Source organism: Aethalodelphis obliquidens, unplaced genomic scaffold, assembly GCF_003676395.1.
Source record: "Aethalodelphis obliquidens isolate GAN/ISIS:26980383/991018 unplaced genomic scaffold, ASM367639v1 scaffold80, whole genome shotgun sequence".
NCBI lineage: Eukaryota > Metazoa > Chordata > Mammalia > Artiodactyla > Delphinidae > Aethalodelphis > Aethalodelphis obliquidens.
The window spans coordinates 2,561,000-2,585,459 of record NW_020838024.1 but is presented as its reverse complement, the minus strand read 5'-3'; the positions used below and the strand labels follow the sequence as shown (position 1 = coordinate 2,585,459).

The window sequence follows — 24,460 nt, the reverse complement described above, 5'->3', positions numbered from 1 at the left end:
CTGATTGCGATAACAAATTAGCCTCAATCCATGATATGAGAGGAGAAACAGAATTTCCTTTTCTCTAGATATATCATCGTTTGACAATGTGTTAATTCCTGAAGCACAGTGTTAGATATTGGGGTTAATAACTTGGTGATTATAAACCGATAGGCATATCATCCTACTATGAAACAATTAGAAACAAGTGGCCTTGGCAAGAAGTTGCGTACAAATTCTGAGATTGTATAGAGAATGCTTTTGGAAGGTTGAGGTACAGGCAGTGGAGAATCATGGGATTTTAGCGTTGTTAACATCAGTGTTCTCAGAGACCTACATGTCATCTTTCAAAACAAGAGCCAGTCTACTTGCATGCTTAAAAACAAGAAAAACCATTCGATTTTACATTGTCTGTGCCACATGCCAAAATGGTCGTGCCTACTTATCTCTTTGTATACAGATTGCTTTTGAAATACAGGATACAAATCGTTACCATGTTCTGCTGCTTCATACAGGGTGTCTTCTGCAGGTCTCTGGAAGGAAACAAAGCTACCAGTGAGAGCTGAGTGTTTGCTGTTTTCAAATCAGACTTTCACCCTGTCACTTTATAAGAGAATTCTCAGAAGCCAGGTCTATTCAGCTAAGCTAGGAAAAGCTGCTCACCTTTACTCACTAGGAGTTGAGTTTTTCTTTAGTTAGTTTTGTGGGTAGTAGGGTAAATTACCTCCATAAGTAAGAATGAATAACAAGAAAATACTAGTTAGGCTAAAGTGAGAATGCTACTAATGCTATCGTTTGTCTTTCAAAGCAAGTGATTTTAGTATGATGCTGAAAAAGCAAATAGAGTCCTCAAGATTTCTTTTGAATCATATATTGCAGTTTAGAACTTATTTTATATCCAGTTTTAAGCTAGGTCAGTGGTGGGGAATACATGATGAGCCTTAGCCCTCCTAACCTCCTTCAGCCCCTCCCCTTTCCCAGTCACTCCAAAAAAAAAACCAGATAATTTGGTAAAAATGGCATGTTATCCATAGTTTCAAGATAAGGCCTTTGGCTTCCCATTTCAGCCAAATTGCTGTCAGTAAATCCCTATGATGTAAATATTCTGGAGTTACTACTCCTCTAAGTGAAGAACAGAGGATAAATTTATTTATTTATTTATTTTTTTCCAGTACGCGGGCCTCTCACTGTTGTGGCCTCTCCCGTTGCGGAGCACAGGCTCCGGACGCGCAGGCTCAGCGGCCATGGCTCACGGGCCCAGCCGCTCCGCAGCATGTGGGATCTTCCCGGACTGGGGCACGAACCCGTATCCCCTGCATCGGCAAGTGGACTCTCAACCACTGCGCCACCAGGGAAGCCCCAGAGGATAAATTTATGCAGCTGTGGTATCATTTATCAGCTAGCTTCTCGAAATACAATCTTGTCAAAATAAAAATCAAAGAGGGACTTCCCTGGTGGTGCAGTGGTTAAGAAGCCACCTGCCAATGCAGAGGACACGGGTTCAATCCCTGCTCCGAGAAGATCCCACATGCTGCGGAGCAACTAAGCCCATGCACCATAACTACTGAGCCTGCGCTCTAGACCCTGTGAGCCACAACTACTGAGCCAACGTGCTGCAACTACTGAAACCCACATGCCTAGAGCCAGCGCTCCTCAACAAGAGAAGCCACCGCAGAGAAGCCCGCGCACTGCAACAAAGAGTAGGCCCTGCTCACCGCAACTAGAGAAAGCCCGCGCACAGCAAAGAAGACCCAACGCAGCCAAAATAAATAAATACCTCAAAAAAAAAAAATCAAAGAAAAGTGACTTGATCTTACCTTAAAAGTTTGTTTTCTCTTTTCAAAAACAAATATTGGTTGAGCAATGACAGATTTTTCTGTAAAAGTAAAAGAACATGCAAGAAATCAAACAATACTCTGACATTTCTAACACCAACTACAAATATTTGAAGATTTTTTGGGTTTGTATTTTTCCCTGCCTTTGGGTAAAATCCAAACTGTTTTACATGAATGCTGTAAATCGCATATTTACAAATGATTTTAACAATTAATTAGAGAAATAAATATTCGGGGAAAGTGATAGTAATATGTTTCCATAAATAGAGAGATCATCCCATTAAAAGAACAACCTTTAAATGTTTAAGGAAAACAAAGTACAATTACCTGCATTTGGAAACTCATCGTGACGTAGTGATTAACATCCTTACTTTTAGAATAAAACATTTCAAAGGATGAAAAACCTCATCTGAGGGCTTCCCTGGTGGCGCAGTGTTTGAGAGTCCGCCTGCCGATGCAGGGGACACGGGTTCGTGCCCCGGTCTGGGAAGATCCCACATGCCGCGGAGTGGCTGGGCCCGTGAGCCATGGCCGCTGAGCCTGCGCGTCCGGAGCCTGTGCTCCGCAACGGGAGAGGCCACAACAGTGAGAGGCCCGCGTACCGCAAAAAAAAAAAAAAAAAAAAAAATCTCATCTGAGAGTAATACTTCTACTTGGTTTGGATCTCAAAATACAAATGGTACAGATGTACTTAAATAATCCAGGAATAATTCATGTTTCCTTGACTAGTCATATACTAAGTCATGTTTTCAATATTTAGACTAAGAATCAGTCTTAAACAGTATTGTAAAGTAGGTAGTTTGTCTTCAGCCCTGCCAACCTTATTAATCTTTTATATTTTCCTCTCTTAGGTAAGGATAGAAAGGAACTCATTCACTCTAGGGTATAAATGAGTGATAACAGCATTAAATATCAGCACTCTAGAATTCTTAGGGAAGATTATATGGTTGTTAAAAGCTTGGAGGGGCTCTGGAGTTAGAGAGGCATGTGTTCAAATATAAGTTCCACCGCTAATTGGCAATATACTTTTGGAAACAATATGTCTGTACCTTAAGTTTCTTCATCCGAAAAAAAAAAAATGAAGACTATAACAGTACTTACTTTACAGAATTTATGTGAAAATTATGTGGATTTTTAGATATAATTACTTAGATTTTAATAAGACCAAAAAAAAGCCTGAAAGGATATTAAATATGTGGCATGACACCAATCTCTATTCCAAAACTCATAGCTGACATTGCTAATCTATGACAACACTTTCTTGATGAGCCCCAATATTTCCTCAGAACTTTTATCATTATAGGCTTCTAGCAGCCATTACCGATGTATCATGCCGGCATAGAAGCTGAGGTAATTTGCCATCACTGGTTAAATAAATAAGTCTAGCTGAAGAATTTCAAGGAACTACCAGATAATTACATCTTGTATATGCCAGAAAGGGGTTTTCCAGTTACCCACAATCTTATCCCATAATAGCGTGTCAAAACTCTGCCAGACCACCGTTTGCCAAGCTCCTGGGGCCCTGAACTTGGGTACCTTCTTTCGGTCCAGCAAGATAAGCTTCATTTTTTTATGCAAGTGCTTACTGTGCTGTCTGCCCTTGGAGCCAAGTGAACCACAGCAGAAAATGCTCAACAATATATTTGCATTGCCATCCATATTCAACTGTAGCTCAATTCTTTGTTCTTTCTTAGAACAAGCTCCTTTTCGGCAATTACATTAGATTTAAGAAATGAGATCTCTAATGACTTTGAAAGGACATAGTCTTTGTGAATGTGCAGTGGAATACTTATGCAGTGGAATAATAAATGGGACCTCTTCTAAATTGGACTTAGGATAGTTGTCCTTAAAATAGTATGACTTGACCGAACCGTAGACAAATAGCATGTTGACTTTTCCTCTATCAAAACATAGAGCTAAAAATGGGCAGAAGTGATCTTCAATGGCAGTGTTAAGTAGGAAATCATAAAGGGTTACTTGTAGCTTGGAGGGCATGTGGTAAAGTAGGAAGGCCATTTTTTTTCATCAATTCAACAAATATTTATTGAGTATCTTTTTGTGCCAGCCACTGTGCTAGGATCTAGGTATACATTGTCTGATTGAAGGTATATTAGCCTCAGTGCAGCCGCCTCCTCTCCCTGACACTGCCCAGCTCATTAGCTGGAAAACAGATGACCTCCTTACCTCCTCTTCCATCTAGATTCTCTCTCCCTTTCTCAAACCAGTCCTTTGGCTCCAAAGACAAAGTCAAAAGTAAACATTTATCAAGCCATTGGGTTCATAGCAGTTTTCGAACCTGACCCAGTAGGAAAACTTGAAAATAAGATCACGGTCCTTAAAATGATATATTTTAAAATGTATCCCTGCTTCTTTCTAATATATTTGTTGATCAATCCACTTATTCAATAAATATGTATTGAGGGGTGACCGTATACAAGTCACTCTGCAAGGTAAGAGGGAGAGGACAGTGGTATAAGATGAGGCTGAAGATGAAGTTGGATTATCTAAAATAATCTTCCCGTCTCAAGATCCTTAACTTAGTCACATCTACTGGGTTTCTTTTGCCACATAAGGTACATATTTACAGGTTCTGAGCATTAGGATACGGACATCTTTAGGGAGCTCTTATACTGCCTACCACGCATACAAAATATTGAGGTTCAGTCTGAGCACTCTCTACTCAGTTCACAGAATGTTGGCAGCCAGGTTTATTTCCTCCAGGCAGGAAATTATAAGATTTTTCTCTGGAGAGTCTGAGCAGCCCGAAAGAAAAGAACAAAAGATATTGGCAAACAAATTTCTCAGTGAATGGTCAAACCAGATGATGAGAACCCGGTGCAAGTGCACATAGCTGCCGATGAGCTTTTTCGTGAGTGCCTCTTTCTTAAGTATAAGCAGGCAATCAAGGGTCACCAGACACACAATTCAGTGATTGAATGAGTAAACAGAAGGAAAGTAAACTGGAGGGAAAAGACGATGCAGAGAGTTTAATATATATTTTCTAAAATTATATACAAATAATTTATTTTCATACATATATATTTTATATATCTAATATGTATATAATTAATATCCTCACAGATATGAAACATCCATGAAGCAAAAACAATACTATTTTTTAAAAAGAGTAACACAGAACAAGAATAAGCTTTTAGAAATTTGGACTTTAAAATATGGTAGTAGCATCAATGTTGCCTTAAAAACATCAATAGAAGATTTAGAGAATAAAATTGAGTAAATAGTCCACATAGCAGAGCAAAAGAACAGAAATGAAAAATGTGAGAAGAGATAAGAAAACTCAGATGATCAGTCCAAGAGTCACTTCAATGCCTGACTAATAGAAGCTATAGAGAAAGAGAATACAGGAGAAAGAGGGCTTGCAATTATCAACAAACAGATCATTAAAATTCCCCAAATCAAAAGACATATGTGTCCAGTTTGAAAGAGCCAATCCAATACTCAGGACAATACATGAAAATAGAACCGTACCAATGCACATCATGAAATCTTAGAACACCACTAAGAAAAGGTCCTATTGGCATGGAAAAGGGGGTAAAAAAAAAGTCACATATGAAGGGTCAGGTATCGGAATGGCTTTAGGTTTCACAACAACAATCCTGTAAGTTAGAAGTCAAAGGAGCAATGCTTTTAACACTCTGAAAGGAAATGATTTCCAGTCTAGAATTATATGCTAATATAATGTGCCAATTAAGTGTAAAGACATGATAAAAACATTTCCAACTGTAAGCTCTCAAAGTATGTATCCCACATGCACTCATTCTCAGGATGCTTCTAAAGGAAGTGCTCTACTAAAAGAGCTAGTAAACTAAGTAGCCAAGAAACAGGGGCACCGACTCAGAAGAGGTGAAGGCAGCCTCCAGGATGACGGTGAGAGGATAGCCCAGAACGATAGCAGTACACCAATTGCAGAGAATAACCAGTCCACAATGGGGGAGGTCCCTGAGGAGACTCCAGGAAAGAAGTCTCCAAAAGGATGGAACTAAAAACAGTTGAATATCTCAAGTAACTGAATACTTTGAAAGCATATTTAGATAATGCTGGAAGAGACTTTGGGGGTTGACTGGTAACTAGTACGTAGAGAACTAAGAAAACAAAACAAAACAAAAATATGACACAATTATTAAATCCAGAGAAAACAGAAAGTTGGGCAGGAAAACAAAAGTAATCAAAATATATTACATAATCATGACGATGTGAATACTGAATATTGATCTAATCAGACTTCTGATGCAGTGATTTTGGGAAGATGGGGGAATGGAAAGCATTCATGTGTATGGTGGTAGTGGGTTGAAGGGGTCAGAAAAATCTGTGAAAGGGACCTAAATTCTTCCATAGTTGCAAACCAGTAGCACCTAAACATAAATATAGAGAAGTAGCCCTAAATGCCTGGTATTTGGTTATATGGAGGTTAATACAAAAGAAACAGCTGTGAGTTGGATGCTGTTACCTCTGGGGACCAAGAAAAAAGAAAGCAGAGGAAGGGGCCAGGAGGAGATTGCTACTTTTTTCCAGAAAAGTCTTGTAGGACCATTTGATCCCTTAAACCACATGAATATACGTAACTTTGAAAAAATAAAAACCAAATTTGAAAATAATTTCTTTTCTACCGTAGTGTCAGATACTCATGATCAAAGGACAATTCTCATGCTCCTGGCCAACGACAGACTTCTTATTGAATTATACTGCTTAACAAGTACCCAGTATCTTATTTCTTTGGCCTACCTGTTCTTTGCATAGAGATATATGGAAATAGATGTGTGGGCAAGATGGATTCACTGAATTCAGAGTGCAATAACACGCTTCTGAATAACTAAAGATCTGCTCTTTATAATGCCGTCTAATCTACTGAAAGGCATTTTATGTTCTTGTCCTTCACCTTCATTCAAAATACTCCTTCACATCTCCAGACAAGAATTCAGCTAGAACCTTATGCATAATGTAAGAGCTTTGTTCTTCAGGATTCTAAGGTAGTGTAATGGTCAGTGTTAACAGTAAATATACACTTCTTTTCTCCCTATTCTAATATGTACCATAATTTTCCCCCCAAAGTTTGGGTGAGTTGTAAGGTCTTGTTCCTACCTTTTTGTTTTCAATATATTTTATTGGCACTCAGTCTCTGACAAACCTGTTTCATGTAGGAAAGTAACTGGAGGATTTTCAGTCATCTCAAAGGAGAAGGTTTAAGAGTGTCTACTGAGCCAAAAGCAGATCTGGAAGAGGAGGAAGAGACTGAGAATGGAGTCCCAGTGGGCATGGGGGCAGGAAGCTCTAGGGGTCCCACATTTCTGCTACATGGCTTCTCCCACCGAGAGTCTGGCAGACTGCTTCATCCTGCTTGGTAGTTTAGGGTGATTAAGGTGAAAACTGAGTTCTCCACACTGGATAGAACCAGGCTACTCCAACCAGGGCCACAAAGGTTGTGGAAACACTCTTGGCAGGAAAGATGGTGGCAACAACCCTCCTGCAGAGGAGCGGACACTGCCAAATGGGTCGCCTCTAATTGCTACCAGGACTAGAATTATCCACTTGGACTGCAGCCCTGGCATGCCCTGCATTTTCCTCTCTCTTTCTTCCTGGATTTTTCCATGTGTCTCTGCCACGTCCTCTTTTCTCATTTCTTCTCACGTTCCAAAACTGTCCTCTTCACCTCTTTCACTCGTGTCTGGCTCTCTGACTGGTCAAAGCATGGATTTTGGAGCTCTGAAGTTAGATAATCCTAGAGCTGTGCTTTAAAAAAAATTACTGCAAGGCTTAGCTTTCTCGTCTCTCTCGATATATATTTTAAAAGGGTTGTTATGAGGATAGAAGAAATGTGTGCATGTAAGAGCACCTGGTACAGCTTCTTCAAACCTTTTTGGAACAAGGCAGAATATCTTTCTCTCTATCGATCCATCCTCCATATATACACAGATATATATATCCATGTATATCCATTTACATATACAAGCCTAAACACATGGCAATATGTCAGAGCACAGGTTGCACAGAAGACACTCAATAAAAGTTAGCTTCCCTCCCTCCTCTCCTCCAGTCCTATGTCATTGCCATCACCTAGCTACCCTGTTAGCTCCGGGGAAACTTCTTAATTTTTCTTCAAAGGTCTTTCTTTTTCCTTTCACTCATTACCTTATTCTTACCCCTGGTTCTCTTCTCACTTTTCCTTGTTTTACTCCTATCTTTCTTTTTCTTATTTAATATCAGGAAGTTTCTGAATTCAGGCCCATGGCCCATTGATAGTTTTAGAGATCCTTGCCCCTCAAAGTGTGGTCCAGACAGACTAGCAGCATTGACCAGGGACTTGTTAGAAATGCAGACTCGCAGGCCTCACCCCAGACCTACTGCAGCAGAATCTGCATTTTACAAGATCCCCAGGTGGTCTGTATACGTGTTTGAGGACCGGTCCTCTAGAGCACCTCCAGGTGTCTGCCCACTGAGACCAAATCTGGGAAGATGGCAGTGGAGACCCTTGGAGTTAATGACTAAATCTCCAGACGTTCTGAGTAACCTGACAGTTAATGAGAAAAGAATTACAACTCAAACCACACACTATGATTATTGTGATTCAATGTCAGGTGAAGTCCAGGGCTACTCTGAAGACCTAAAAAGAAATGCCTGTAGTTAGGATATTGAAATATCGATACTGATATTGAAATCAGTCATTCAGATAGTCTGCTTAAAACAGTGATTTCCTCTCCGATGCAAGGAGTCTTCTGTTTTAATAATATGTCTGAAATCTGAGTAATGGAAATTTTTTTAGAAAATATCTTTGCTTGGGATTATTAAATGTCAGTTAAAATGTTTATTTCTGCAAAGCGAAAATTTAGCCTGAAAGCATAAACTACATCAAAAGCATTTGTTCAAAGATTTTTCAACAGGAATTTAAAACATCTAAAGTCTCAACTATAAAAAATGACATCTTCTGTAGAAAAAAAGATCAATCATAGCAGGAGACCCAGGAAGAGGGGATGTAGAGGGTCTGAATCACAATTTGATTTTTTTAAAAAAAAGCCCTCAAATCTATGTTAAAATATTTTAAGATAGTTTTAAGAAATGACAAATTGTTGCCCCAGAAGAAAAGTGAATCTGTGCCAATTCATGAAGGAACTATAGGCATAAGACATTCTGTACTCATTTCTAGCCATCTATGGAGGAATTCTGTAAAAATGCAAAAGGAATGAACTAAACAACAAATTAACCACCAAAATATTAAAAAATATGTCTTTACAGAAGGAGGTGGTAGGGCCACAGAGTCGTTACTAACTATGATGGGACACTCTTGTTTTTACTTTACCAGATGTTTTGTACAGACTGACTTGAAGGTAAAATAACCAGGACCCCAGAGGGAAACTTCCTATTTACATTCACATACAATTTCCTATTTACATAGGAAATTGCCAGGCTGAACTCACAAAGCACCAGCTCAACTTGAGACACAAGATAAATGGACCCTGCTGGAACAATTCCAGCCTTGTCGTCCCTGCTGAAGTTATAACCAATTGTGTACTATGAACACAAGTGTGTTGTAATACATACATTATAGGAAGTAAAAGGAGAAAACACTTTTCAACTCAATTCTGCATTTTTTGAACTGCTGTAAATTTTTGTTGGAAATGGAATTATAAACTGCCTGCTCTAAGAAATCTAGAATTTCTTGGTTTTGATTCAATGTAAGCACACACTTGAGAAAAAAAAGAATCAATATTAGAATAAAACGAAGGAAGCTATCCCTTTTCTCATAAATACCATGCTGATAAAGAAATTACTCATTTTCAGAATGGGACATTGGAGGAGAAGATGAGAAAAGTATCTCGCAACCCACTGAATACAGCCGTTACCACTGGGAACTTTGTCTAATCCATCCGATTTTCTGAACTCATCTGCTTCTTATGCTGCTAGTCTTCAAGAGATCCATTCATTGTAAGTTCCAAAGACTTTAGACTCTTTTCTCAACTGGTTTGTATATTGGTCTCCATCTAGACACAGATCAATTTCGAAAAACCAAGACCTAAAAATAATTAAAGTGTCTGATGTGAGCTAGAACTAGAGGTTGTGTCACACACAGACCTTGCTACCCTTCTGGAGGTCGGACCAAGCCCCTGAAAACTATGTGTTTAATGCGTTCTCACCCCAACCTCAACACCAAACCATGCCGCTTAGTTTATAATCCGGCCATATGTGGTGGTGGGCTATGATTTCGTTTGCATTTTAGAATCTGGAGATTCGTGGCAGTTCAATTGAAGAAAAATTCTTCTCTCATTTCTTAAAGTCATGTACTTCACTGATGTCATTATAAATAGGGAACTTCACAGATTTTAAAGAACAGAAAACTTTCATTAAGTCATTTGATACAGAACATCTGGCAAAATCACTCTGCAGATCAAAATACAGTGATGAAGGAAGAAACTGGCTTTATATTTTTGAGAGTGTTCTGTAATGTATCCCAAAAGACATGGTCGTCATGTGCAGTGTGCTTTATATTTGGGGATGTTCAGTGAGTTGAACGGTTTCATGAAGACCTTCTTGTTTTCCAAGAGACCTTTTTCAACAGCCAACACAGCATACTCCATTAAATTTTACTATTGTTTTCAGTGTCAAAACATGACTCTTTGAATTATTTCTTTTTCTTTCTTCTTAAAACAGTACCATATGACATGCTTATGCGTGTCATGACTACTCTTTAACCTTTTGCCTTTTGAAATGTTTAACTTTATATGACCTAAAAGTTAGACCTCGCTGATCTCCCATGATGCTTCTTTTATGCACATGTGTAATGTGAAAATGTATATTTGTATCATACTTCATCTATTATAAAACGTGTCTAAATATATTAATCTTTGGTGACTAAGTAAATGACTACCACGAGCCAGAATGCAGGGTTTTATAAACCTAAACTTTGGCAAAAACGAGACTGGATTCAAATTCCGTCTCTTCAATTCACTCACTTTGTGAGCTAGGGCAGATCACTTGATCCCTCTGAGGCCACGTTTACTCATCTGTAAAATGGGAATAGTAAGACATACTTCACAAAGTTGTAAGGATTTAGCGAGGTAACGTAGATAAAATGCTAAGCACAATACCTGGCATATGAGAAATGCTCGGTAAACCGCGGCTCTTACTACATGATACGATCCTCAAGAGGTTAAGTTATTAAACCCTTGGATCATGAGACAACGAAGCCTCCAGAATTACAAGATGTGTGCAAGGACACGCAGCTCGTACTTAGAGATCTGGGACTAAAACACATGAGAGCTGACTCCGAATCTCATGTGTTTTCCTCTAAGAAAGGCTCCCTCTTGACTTAGTTAAATGCCTGTTTTACAGCTTCTTTCCTTATGAAGCTGTGATGTACCTGAGCTGTGATAGCCCTTCTGCCTTTGTGGTCTGTACGAGCCTAGTTGAGATGTCATCCCAGACTGTGTGAATGTTCCTGCACTTTTGTTTTGCCATCCGTAAACATGCAAGATGCTTCACTTATTCTTACCATTTTCTGTTCGTATTTTGACTTTCAAAAGGTTTGTTTGAGAATGTTGGCAGGCAAATGGCATGGTGAGCCTAGCAGTTTAAAACCTCTATGTCAATATTTATTTTCAGCCACTGGCAAAAATGACTCAGAAGAATGTATTACTTTTGACAAAGCATACCCATTTCTCCAAAATTTGAAGGTGTTATTTTATCTATAAGTATTATAGACCTTTATAGTTTATGGAACATAAACTATTGTATGCTTTTGTGATAAGGTTACCTGTAATCTTTAATTACTTGAATATGTTTGTCAGCAGCAAGTGTGGGCCCTCTGGATTGATAATGCCAGAAAGAGCTGTTTGCTCTTTCTCGACACCATTCCTTCGTTTATGCCCATGGGGTAGTAAAGATGCAGAACGTGTCTTGTGATGTGCCTGGTCCACTCGGTACCATTTGGAAATACATATTTCATTTGACAGCATTTATAAATCACATATTCTCCCCTCAGAATAACTTGCAGTGTGAAAATGCTTCCATATGTTAGAAGTGGGTCTCTCCATTTTGCTGAGGGAGGAGGGGATGGAAATATAGCCTAGGCTTCATGGCGTGTTGAAGATAAGTATTGTACAGGTTTAAAATGGTATCTGTTAATTTTAAGTAATTCCCTAGCGTTTTCTGCACTGCTAAAATTAAAAAGGTGATCTTGACACAAAATATCATATTAGTAATAATTAAATCACTCTTCACAAAGACTATTAGATATGGCTGAAATGCTGCTTCATATATTGAATCCAGATACATTTAAGCTCTTCCTCATCGGTAAAGAAGTGCACTATTTTTAAATTCCCTCATGGATTCCAAGGCCGGATAGAGAAGCTTGATTGCAACTTCTTGCAATTCCCAAACTCTCTTCCTTAAACTCACTCCTCTTTGGCCTGAGCCTTTGAGCAGGCAGGAGAAAAGGCTCCTTGTTTTCCCGTTTCACAGGAGTAAATGCATGTTATTCCACTGAGAACAAGACCTCGGAGGCCTAGGCAGGAAGAAAGCAGCAGGGCTGCCACCCAAGGCCCTCACAAGCCCGGAAGGCCTGGACCCCGTTCTCCTCTCGGGAACTCACGGAAGCCCCCGGAGATCAACATTCACCCTCACCTTACGTGTGTGAGGACTGAAATGCCCTGCTTGCCCTCGGGGCACAGAAATGGGGGCGGGGGGGGGGGGGGGGGTGGGGGGCGCGGTACTGTGCCACCTGCTGCAGATGGTTCTGCACACACGTCTCACTGCTCTGCATTAGAACTAGTTTGAGAGAAGTAAAGGCCAGGTAGCAACTTGTAAACCTTACCAGAAACATTTGTTCAACATGCTAAAGAAGATTACAGGATAAAAACTGATCAGTTTTCAAATGTATATGACTTGAAAAAGTCTCAAAAAGAACCCCCAAAACCTGAGAACAATCCTTTATATTTATTCATTTTCTTTCCTTCAAGCTTTTATGATCATTAAACTATTATGACAAGTCAAGATGAAAGGATCAGAGGAGATATTGTAATTATGTGATATCTTTTTCTAAAGCATTTTTTATTGTGTGAAAATATGCATAACATAAATTTTACCATTTTAACCATTTTAAATACAGTTCAGTGTTATTAGGTATTTTCACAATACATAACTCTCAACACCATCCATCTCGAGAAATTTTTCATCATTGCAAACCGATATTCTGTACCTATTAAACACGAACTCCCCATTCCACTCTCCCCCCAGCCCTTGGTAACCACTGTTCTACTTTCCGATTCTATGAATCTGACTAGGTACCTAATGTAAGTGGGGTCAGACAATATTTGTCTTTTTGGGCCTGACTTATTTCACTTAGCGTAATGTCTTCAAGGTCCATCTGTGTTGTTGCATGTGTTAGAATTGTATTCCTTGTAAAGGCTGAGTAATAGTCCATTGTATGTGTATACCACATTTTGGATCTTTTTTTAAAATCAGCTTTCCCTCATTTGTCTCCTCCTCCTTTCTTTGCTTCCCTTTGGCTCCATATTTCTCTCTAACACCCACCTTCCTTGTCTCCCTACACGTTTCCCTCCCTCTACTCCTCCCATTACTCCTTCCTCCCTCCCTGACATACTCATCATTTTCTCTACATGCTTAATATGTATTAATATTACATACCAAGTACTCTTCTTATGGGTATTTTTTTAATGAGGTAAAACTCAAGTTTATCTCATCTTAATTTTTTAACTATGTTATATACTTTTAATAATGATGGTCCTCATATCATAAAATTCTTAGATAGATGTAGATGGACACATAGTCCCAGCTCTCTGCACTAACTACTAACTTTGAGTAGATGACTTAGCTTCTCTGGTTTCAGTTTTCTAATATGTAAATTCAGTTGTACTACGTGATCTTTGAAGCCCCAACATTCAATGATTTATGAATATCAATCACTCGGAGGAAATTTTCGGGAAGAAAAATATTGATTTATTTGGTAAGTGTTAATTGCATGCTATGAGCAAGATAATGAACAATATCTTGAGTTTAAGCCTTAAAATGTGACAAACGTTCACAAAGATAGAAAGAAGTTTGGCACATCTATTATGTTGGGGATTTTTTTAAATATTTATTTATTTATTATTTTATTTATTTATTTTTGGCTGCACCAGGTCTTAGTTGCAGCATGTGGGATCTTTAGTTGCAACATGGGGACTTCTTAGTTCTGGCATGCAGACTCTTAGTTGCGGCATGCGTGCAGGATCTAGTTCCCCAACCAGGGATCAAACCCAGGCCCCCTGCGTTGGGAGCATGGAGTCTTACCCACTGGACCACCAGGGTAGTCCCTATGGTGGGGTTTTTTTTGAAGATTTGTTTTCTCTATCTTTTTGGTTTTTTCTTATCTTTAAATTTGTAGCTAGTTGTTCTCTACAAATCCCTCTAAACCTACTTTGCTTCATCCCACTAACAAAACAATCACTTCTACTAATTAATTTTAGCTTACTCAATTTTCAAAAAGAAAAATGGCAAATAACACCGAAGCTTGAAAATGAAGCTCCTTATGACAAAGTTGGCCTTGTTGAACAAACAGAACCTCATCATCTGTAGCACCGGTATATGTCTTACCCATGCTCAGCTTATAAAAACACACAGGCACACAAATCTTTATCTGCAATTTCACTTCTCTGCAGATAACTAAAGTTTAACACAGCCAACCTTAGACCAAAATAGTCCATTTCCAACATTCAAAAACTTTCTCCTTACTTTACAGTCTCTCTCTAGATGGCAGCATCCCTCTATGTTACAAATTACCTCCTTTCATCAGGACGAGAAAGGATTTGGTGCCAGTTACTTAAGCCAGTCATTATATAGATCTGAAGTATGGTTTTTTCACTTAGGTGCATCGCTACTCTAGAGGCATGATCAAGTTACTGAGTTGTAGTTTCTGGAGGTCTGGTAGTTTCTCTGGATCTGCTAAGGGAAAAGAATTTATGTCCTGTCAGCATTACATTCTTTTAGGACCTGAACCCATTTTGTGGTGATATAGGCCATTTAAAAAATTTCTTCCTTCTCTCTCCTGTGAGATCAGGTCCCATCTCCTCAGTTCCAATTTAACCCCTGTCCTCTTTCTGGCTCAGCTCACACATGCATGTTTTATGCTCTTTTGATGTTACTTTAGTTAGTTTCAAAATATATCTTCAGACCATCATCACTTGTTAGCAGTCCAGATCTTATACCTATGACTTCTGCCTTGCTTGTTTATTGCCATCCACAGGGGGTGAGCTATCTGACATTTGGGTAGCAGGAATGCAGCTTCCTACTGAATACAGGTATTGATTGCATATTAAATCCTGACTTTTGGATATTGTACTAGATTTGCCAACAGGCTTCATTAAAAAGCAACGCAGGTGTGAAATTTACCTTGCCGAAATGTTGTTTAAGATTTCAAGTCAAGTTAATGATTTAATATAATGGTTGAGCCAGCACTTTTCAAATAGAATCCTCAATTTAAATAGAAAGTGAATTATAACAATGACTATTATTTAGCCCTTTTTAATTTGGAGTTTTGGACACTGCTTGCTTATTTTGTCAGAAGTACGAAGGATTTCTCCAAGGCCATAGCAGTCCAGTTCCAAAAACAGTGCATTGCTGTCTTTCACACTTCATGCAGTGTGAGAGATACGGACTGTGCTGTTGTTTAAAAGAAAACTGCTGGCCCAGCAAGCAGGTCACTTTCTCTGGGCTGATGTATTTGCATTGATACAGCTGCATTTTCTCACCTCTTTCTCTTAGGGACAAATACCCACTTCTGAGACAGTTGGATGTGGTTAGTAATTTATATAGAAATTAACCGGTGACTTCAAAAACAACACATTTTGAACAACTGAACCACAAATTGAGTTCAAGGGCCAGCCATCACTCAGGCCCTTCATAAGTGCTTAGCTGAGCATCTATTTTTGTGCCTGATAAGAGGCAGTGAGCATGGATTAAAGCAGAGGCTCTGGAGTCAGGGTTCTTGGGTTAGGATCTTGCCTCTACACCCCTGCTGTGAGGTCTTGGCCATTACCTATCTCATGAGGCTTTTGCAGAGAAACGAGCAAACACATGAAAAGCGCTTAAAACAGTGTCTGGCCTATGACAAACACTCCGTAAATGTGATTTGTTTATAAGTGACATGTTAGCACTGTGATGTAGTCCAGGGTATAACCTCAGTTTACTGCTCTCAAAGAACTTGTACAACACAGTTAAGGAGACAACATCAACATGAATGAAATAATTATGGACAAATCATAGAATCTTCGTTTTGAAAGGGGTCCTATAGGTCCCCTAGTGGAACTCACCATCTAAGGTGTCTAGAGCATCCTCAGTAGATGGCCTTCCATAACATGGCATATCAATAAGTGTTAAAAGGTATCCTGTTGGGCTTCCCTGGTGGCACAGTGGTTGAGAGTCCGCCTGCCGATGCAGGGGACGCGGGTTCGTGCCCCGGTCCGGGAAGATCCCACATGCCGCGGAGCGGCTGGGCTCGTGAGCCATGGCCGCTGAGCTTGCGCGTCCGGAGCCTGTGCTCCGCAACGGGAAAGACCACAACAGTGAGGGGCCAGCGTACCGCAAGAAAAAAAAAAAAAGGTATCCTGTTGCCCGAGGTTCCCAGCACATGTGGCAGCATTCTGGTGTATGCGTTAACATGTGTGCCAAGATCTTGGTCCTTCATCCCACAGGGTCAGCCTCCTGTTTTTACCCCCAAGCTGTTATACACATTTGAGATTCATCTCTGTGGTACATGTATCAGTAATTCATTTCTTGCTACTACTGTGTAGGTATCCAGTGTATGAATATACCACAATTTGCTTATCCATTTACCTTGCTTATATACACTTGGGTTGTTCTCATGTTGAAGCTCAGAGGAATAAAATCTGCTATGAACATTCTTGCTCAAGCTTTTTGTGGACACATTGTTTTCATTTCTCTTGGGGAAAATGCCTAAGAATATAATTGCTAGATCATAGGGTAGGTGTAGATTTAAGTATATAAGAAACTGACAAACTGTTTTCCAAAGTTGTTATACCACTTCATGGCAATGATTAGGAGTCTTGTTTCTCCACATTCTCCCCAACACATAGTATCAACAGTGTTTTTAATTTTAGCCCTTCTAGTGAATGTGAAACAATATCTCACAGTGATTTTAGTTGCATGTTCCTGATGACTCGTTATGTTGAGCAGCTTTTGATGTGCTTACTGGCCATTTGTATATTCTTTCTGAAGTGCCTGCAAGATCATTTTTCCGTTTTTTAATCAAATTGTTTACATTGAGTTCTTTATATATTCTGATTACAAGTCCTTCTTCAGGTACATTTTTTACAAATATTTTCTCCCAGTCTTCTCTTTTCTTTTCCTAATGTTATCCTTTAAAGAGCAGATACGTTTAGTGTTGATGGTCTGATTTGTCTAATTTTTATGGTTAGCACTTTTTCTGTCTGTCTAAATCCTGCCTATTCCAACTTTGTGAAGACAGTTTTCTGTTTTCTTTTAGAAGCTTTATAGATTTGCTTTTGCATTTTAGTATATTTCATCTCAAGTTAATTTTTGTATGAGGTAGTTATTAAGGTTCATTTTTAGTAATATGTTTATCTATTTGTTCCAGGATTATTACAGAAAAGGCTATCTTTTTCTCTTTCAAATTATCTTGGTATCTTTATCAAAAATCAATTGACCACATATGAATAATAGTTCAATTTCCTGGCTCCCTCTTCTGTTGCAATGGTTGATTTTCTATCCTTACACCATTATTATACCACCTTGATTATTATAGCTTAAAATCCAAAGTATAAGTTGTCAACTGTGTATTTCTTTCTCAAGATTGATTAACTATTCTAGATCCTTTGCATTTCCTTATAAATTTTAAATCATCTTGTCCAAAAAAAACAGTCTGCTAGAATTTTGATTGGGATGGCCTTGACTCTCTAGATCAATTGAGGAGGATTGATACCTTAATAATATTGAGGCTTCCAATTCATGTATTTAGTTCCATCTTCTTTAGCTTCTCTCTGCAATGTCTGTTTTAAGTGTATAGGTCTTGCACATATTTCATTATTTATTATTATTAGTTCTAGCGTTTGGGGCAGTGGACGTAGATTCCTAAGGATTTTTCTACATAGACTATCACTTGTCTGTGAATAAAAACAGTTTTATCTCTTTCTTTCCAATACGTAAGCCTTTTGTTTTCTTTTTCTTAACTTAGTACACTGGCTAGGACCTCCAGTATGATGCTGAGTAGAAGGAATTACAGTGGACATCTTTGTTATCTTCTGATCTTAGCAGGAAAGTGTTCAGCCTTTCACTTGATACTGAAAGTACGATGTTAGATGCTGTTTTTTGTAAAGTTCTTTATCAGGTTGAGTAATTTCCTTTCCATCCCTAATCCTTTTAAAATTTTTCATGACTGAATGTTGAATTTTGTTTATGTTTTTTTCTGCACTTTCTGGCACAGTGTTGTTTATAATATTCCCTTGTTATCCTTCTAATATTTGAAGGATCTATAATGGCACTCTATATCATTCCTGATGATGGATTATGTGTTTTGTCTCTCTCTCTCTCTCTCTCTCTCTCTCTTTTTTTTTTTTTGGCTGCACTGTGCAGCATGCAGGATCTTAGTTCCTTGACCAGGGATCAAACCCATGCCCCCTGCAGTGGAGCAGTGGAAGCACAGCATCTTAACCACTGGACCACCAGGGAAGTCCCTGTTTTGTCTCTTTTTTATTGATAAATCTAGTTAGGATTTTATTAATTTTATTAATGTTTTCAAAGAAATAGCTTTTGGGAATCAGGGATGAGTAGAATATTTCCTCCTAGCTTTGGTTTTAGAAGTAGGAAAATGAAAGAGTTTTTTTGTTTATTTTTACTTTCATTTTTGTTGTTTTAAGTCTAACTCCAGAAATGTAATTAGGGATGGCTTTGACAGCCATAGCTGTAAAAAAAATTGTGGTAAAATACACATACCATAAAATGTACCATGTTAACCATTTTTAAGTGTACAGCACAGTAGTTTTCACTTTGCTCACATTGTTGTTCAATCTCCAGAACTCTTTCACCTTGTAAAACTGAAACTGTATACCATTAAACAATGACTACCCACTCACCCTTCTTCCTGCCCCTGCCCAAGCCTCTGGAAATTCCCATTCTACTTTCTGTCTCTATGAATTTAACAGTTCTACATCTCATATTAGTGGAATCATGCAGTATTTGTCTTTTGTGACTGGCTTATTTCACTTAACATAATATCCTTAAGAATCATCCATGTTGTAGCCTGTATCAGAATTTCCTTCCTTTTTAAAGCTGAATAATAATCCAGTTATGTATTTTGTTTATCCATTCATTTGTTGATGAACACATAGGTTGCCTACCCTTTTTGGGTCTTGTGTGTGCAAGTATCTGTTTGAGTCCCTGCTTTCACTTCTTTGGGGGTATATACCCAGAAGTGGAATATCTGGTTCATAGAATAATACTATTTTAAAATTTTAAATAGTAAGGAACTACCATACTATTTTCCACAGCAGATGCATGATTTTACTTTCCCACCAACAAAACACAAGGGTTCTAATTTCTCCGCTCTCTTATCAACACTTGTTATTTTCTGTTTTCTTTTTTTTAATAGTAACCATCCTAACAAGTATAAGGTGGGAAAGTGAAGTTTAAATAATTACATTAATTTTCCAAATCCTCACATATGTGCCATCCATTAGGAAGGCTTATTATGGAAAGGATTCCTGTCCTGAGTGTGAGGTTGAACACGATAAGTGAATAGAATATGAGTTCTCCCCTTTCTAATAATTTTTAAATGATCTATATTTGTTTCTACCAATCTGTGACTTTAAATGCTTTGCAAATAGAACAAAACTATCTCTTTGAAGCTCCCTTTTGGTGAAAGAAAAACAGAAGTGCGTGTAGGTCTTCTGGAGATTGAGTTTAATAATGGTCAACAATTTAATCAATCATGCCCACATAGTATGAAATCCCATATAAAAACTCCAGACACCAAGCTCAGTGGAGCTTCCTGGTCGGTGAGCTCATTGATGTACTGGGAGAGTGGTGCACCCAGACTCCATGGGGACAGAAGCTCCTGTGCTCGGGACTTGCCTAGACCTTGCCCTATGTATCCCTTCGTCTGGCTGTTCATTTGTATCCTTTATAATAAAATGGCAATTGTGAGCTTTCTTGAGTTCTGTGAATGTTCTAGCAAATTTTAAAACCTGAGAGGGTTGTGAGAGCCTTGAATTTGTAGTTATCCAGGCAGAAACGTAGGTATCTTGGAGACACCTGAAAGTTGTAACTGGCATTTGAAGGGGGGCAGTCTTGTGAGACCGAGCCCTTAACTTTTGGGGTCCTTGCTAACTCTAAGTAGTGTTAGAATTGAATTGAATTGTAGGACACCCAGTTGGTGTCAAAAAATTGGTGTCAGAACACACAAAGAAAATCAGGAGGAATCCCAATGCATCTTGGGTCTGCAGAGGTTTTCTGATATGGACCAATGAAGAAAATTAATCATGGTAACACTAAGAATCGTGGATTTTATGAGACAGCTGTATATAACAGAAAGTGCCTTGAATGTAGATTTTAATAACTATGTAACCTTGGAAAAATCACTTGACCTTGAAGATTCCTAGTGTCCACGTCTTTAAAAATGAGGCTAATGATGCTTACCTGTAATAGTTAATTTTATGTGTCAACTTGGCTGCACCACAGTGCCAGATATTTGGTCACACGTTATTCTGGATGTTTCTATGAGAGTGTTTTGAATGAGATTTACATTAAATTGGTGAACTTTGAGTAAAGTAGATTGCCCTCCATAATGTTGGTGGGCCTCATCCAGTCAGTTGAAAGCCTGACTAGAACAAAAGATTGACCTCTCCCGAGGAAGACGGAATTCTGCCAGCAGACAACCTTTGGACTTCAGCTGTAACATCGGTAGGATCTTCACGTGGGTCTCCAACCTGCTGCCCCACACAACAGACTTTGGACTTGCTAGCTTCCATAATCATGTGTTCAGTCCCTTAAAATAACCTCTCTCCCTCTCTATATATCTTTATCTATATGTATCTGTATATTTCAATATACACACACACATATATACATATAGAGTATGTATGTATGTACATGCTTTGAGGTTAACAAAGTAGTCTCACATACATTATCTTATTTAATTCTCATAACAACCAGGTGAAGTAGTGTATTAATCAAGTTTCTGCAGAGAAAGAGAACAATAGGATGTATACATACATGTGTACACACAGGCATACATACCTACATGTATGTAGACACATGTTACATACATGTATATATGTGTACACATCTGTATAAGTAAATAAGATAATGTCTGTGAAACTACTTTGTGAACTTCAAAGCACTGTAAAATGTAAGGATCATTAAATCTGCCCAGTACATGTAATGTGTACTGAAAGTTGTGCTGAGTATTTATAGACATATAAATTAATGTCTACAAATGTGGTCTCAGATCAAGGTTATAGATAGATGGATTTGAAATACCACAGAAGAAGCAACAGTAGAAAGATTAGCCTTCTGGACTTCTGTTCTGGACTGGTATAGCACCTGTTGCCATAGAGTGTAAAGTCTATGTGGACAGGAAAGCATGTGGCCTGGCTGGCTTAGTTCAGCGTACATACCCAGCATCTGGCACAGTGTTTTGCATAGTCATTGTACAGCTAATTGCTGAAGAATAAGTGACTTTTATCTATGTGGTCACCCAAAAAGCACATTTTGTGAGTGACTAGGTGGAAAGAGTTAAATACCTCAGACTTAACATAAAGCACTTTAGCATCTGGCATGGAGGACTGGAAAGTACGCATGTGTTGAAACTGGTTATGCCTCAGAAGAGTTAAATGTCAATTAATCCTGACCTGTATGCTGGAATCTTAGTCTGGCTGGTGGTAGGCCAAAGCCACAAACTCAGAGTATCTCAGTGAATAAATCCACAGCCAGCCCTCACTCTGAAACAAATGGCTTTGCTTCCTTGGACCTTTGCTGAACTTTGCATAATAACAAGGTACAAATATAGCTTGTGGAAAAGTCAGAACCATTGCACTGAATGAATACTTTTAAACTCTGGGACAGTAACTGGAATGCAAACACTGCCCAGTGTCCCTTGTCAACTCCCATCTCTAGATGACATCTCTTGTAGCAGTCAGTGGCCAGTCTGGACTGCATTAGCATGCTTCACAACTTTATGCATTGTGGTTTATGTGGGCAGATATTTTGAGACTCAGTTGTGGAAGAATATGGTTGCTTTCAAAACATTCTAGGCCAAAGCTTTGGTCTGCAAGAGGAGACCAGACTTCTAATCTTGTTGATATTTTGGGAAGTATGTCATCACAATGATATTTCCAGGCTGTTCTGGATATGGCCAGTAAGGCAGAGACCATCAACATGGCCTGCCTTAAATTAAAGCAACAGTGGGATACTATTTTCCACTTATAAAATTGGAAAAAAACAATTTTAATAATACCCAGTATTACTGAGACTCTATATCTCTACACTGCTGATTAGAGGACCATCTGCCTCCCCCACCCTGAAAAATCTTTAAAAACATGCATATCCTTTGACTCTACAATTCCACCTCTAAGAATGTATTCCAGAAAATAATCTTATCTCGGCAATGATTTATCCTTTAGTGTACGTTAAACACAGTGTTGCTTGTAATAGTGAAAAATTAGAAATCAATGAAATGTCCAGGCACAGTAAATTGCCTAAAAGAATTTTGCTACATCCATATGAAGGAATAGTATACAACTGTTAAAAATAAGGTTGTAGAAGAATATATAATGACAAGGGAATTTGTTCATAATCTGTTGTTGAGTTAAAAAGCAGTTTGCAAACTCTATGTACAAAATAAGTCTATATTTACTTTAAAAAATCAAGCAAAAGAATAATTTGTACATGTGCATATAAGAAAAGGCTAGAAGGCTATACATTAAGATGTTAATAGCAACTATCTTTGGGTGGTGATTTTTACAGGTGATTTTTACCATCTCCTTTATGCTCCCCCTAGCAAGGTTACTATAATAAATATTACATCAACAATTGTGGGAGAGGGAAGGTAGCTTTAAACATTTCAAACAAAATGAACAGCAAACAAAAACCCTATGATGAATTAGATTGTCTATTAATAGAGAAGCAAGTACATTTGACAGTGCTGTGATTAAACCCTGGCACATTCTAGGACTTTACATTCTAAGGCAGTTAGTTCAAAATAATTTATATGAGCCCTGATGGTACAGAAGGGTCTTAGTAGTTTTTGCTGTTTTCACTTAATAGGAAGTATTTTATACCCACACTCTGCTAAGCCTTGTACAGCATGAAGTCCAGGAACTGAAGCAGGGAGGTGGCCTGACACATTCACACAAATGTTAGCACACAGATGCCACCTTGGAAATGGGAGGTTTCAGCCCTTCAGCCAACACTCCTCATACCACTGAAATCTAAAACTGTGTCTATGGAAAAATAAAGAGCTTGTAGTCTAGATCCATACATAGACAGATCCATCTGTCTATTGAGGGTATTGAGGAGAAGTTAGAAATGTTTGGGGTGAATCCTTAACCTCTTGGGGGTGATGTCATCCCTGACACCCAGCCTTTTCTACAAGTGTCCTTGGTGTCCCTGACAGAATGGATTGGAGGGATCATCCTGTCTACTCATGTCAACCATCTGCCACTAATTGATGCAGCTGGCTGAGTAGTGGATTTGAAATTTTAAGACTGATGGTGAAAATGGCTGCAAGGTAGATAGTTCAGTCTGAATGAGTGCCCATCATGTGAAATGTGACACTTTTCCCTGTCTGTCTCCATCTGTTCCAGAACCATAAAAGAGAAAGAGCCTGGAATATATTTATTTCTCCCACAAATGAATGAGCCAGAGATCCAGACAAATTTAGGCTTAAACTTTAAGTCCAAGATGATACCATTAGTGGTAGGACAAGGGAGAACATTGCAGACTAACTTAAAGCCACTCTCAGCAAATTTCCCCTGTAGCAGATTCAGCCTTGGCTAGACGGGTGTTTTGAATTACACAAAATCCAGAGTACTCTGGGAAAATGACAGTGGCTAGAAGTGTAAGCACATAAGTTTCAGAATGACAACTCCATTCTCGATAGTCTTCTATAGTCCTTTAAAAACCAATAGTGAATGCAAGTTAACTCACCCTTATACATCACTATTATGTCTATTCTCAGAGTTTAAAAATGGAAGATTGCAAAGCATTTCACAGCAGAGATTCCCCAGCCCACCATCCTTCTGGAAATGCAAATGGACAGGAGGTCACAGAACACACAACCCATTAGCCTGACTGACTCACCTTGATGTTGCTGGTCCTCTGGAATCTTCAGTCTACAGGTGCGCAAACTGTTGAACAGGTGGCTGCTGCCCTTTCTTTGTATGGTAGACATGGTACTGGCAGTACGGCTGTGGCTCCAGTATCAGTAGGGTATTCCTTCCCTTGGCCAGTCACCTAGAATGGTCTTCACACGATACCCAGAACCACAGAGGTACAGGCAGATGCTGTCCTTGCATGGAAAAACATTTACTTCTCTAATAAACTTCCAAGTGTTTCCTAGTCATGATTCTTGAAATAAGTATTTACCAACTTGTAGCTTCTCCTAC

The 24,460-nt window shown here is 38.7% G+C and overlaps 1 protein-coding gene and 1 long non-coding RNA gene across 5 annotated transcripts in view; one reads left to right on the top strand and one right to left on the bottom strand.

The window, feature by feature from the left end:
• Positions 1-24,274, bottom strand: part of RANBP3L (RAN binding protein 3 like) — a 48,905-nt gene extending 24,631 nt beyond the window's left edge. For both annotated transcript variants that reach the window (XM_027092663.1, XM_027092662.1), the window contains exons 1-3: positions 24,156-24,274; positions 1,797-1,855; positions 473-512 (exon numbers count right to left, since the gene is read on the bottom strand). In XM_027092663.1, coding sequence (XP_026948464.1) covers positions 473-512; positions 1,797-1,855; positions 24,156-24,246 — 190 coding nt within the window. In that variant the 5' untranslated portion in view covers positions 24,247-24,274. The remainder of the gene's footprint in view (positions 1-472; positions 513-1,796; positions 1,856-24,155) is intronic.
• The window catches only part of LOC113612638 (uncharacterized), a 96,489-nt gene that overhangs the window by 29,591 nt on the left and 42,438 nt on the right, over positions 1-24,460 (top strand). Inside the window, exons 3-4 of one of the 3 annotated variants that reach the window (XR_003429910.1) lie at positions 9,609-9,752; positions 24,034-24,257. This is a non-coding gene — a long non-coding RNA (uncharacterized LOC113612638). Of the gene's footprint in view, positions 1-9,608; positions 10,588-24,033; positions 24,258-24,460 lie in introns of those variants that run through there. The other 2 variants (XR_003429911.1, XR_003429909.1) reach the window with 2 other exon arrangements.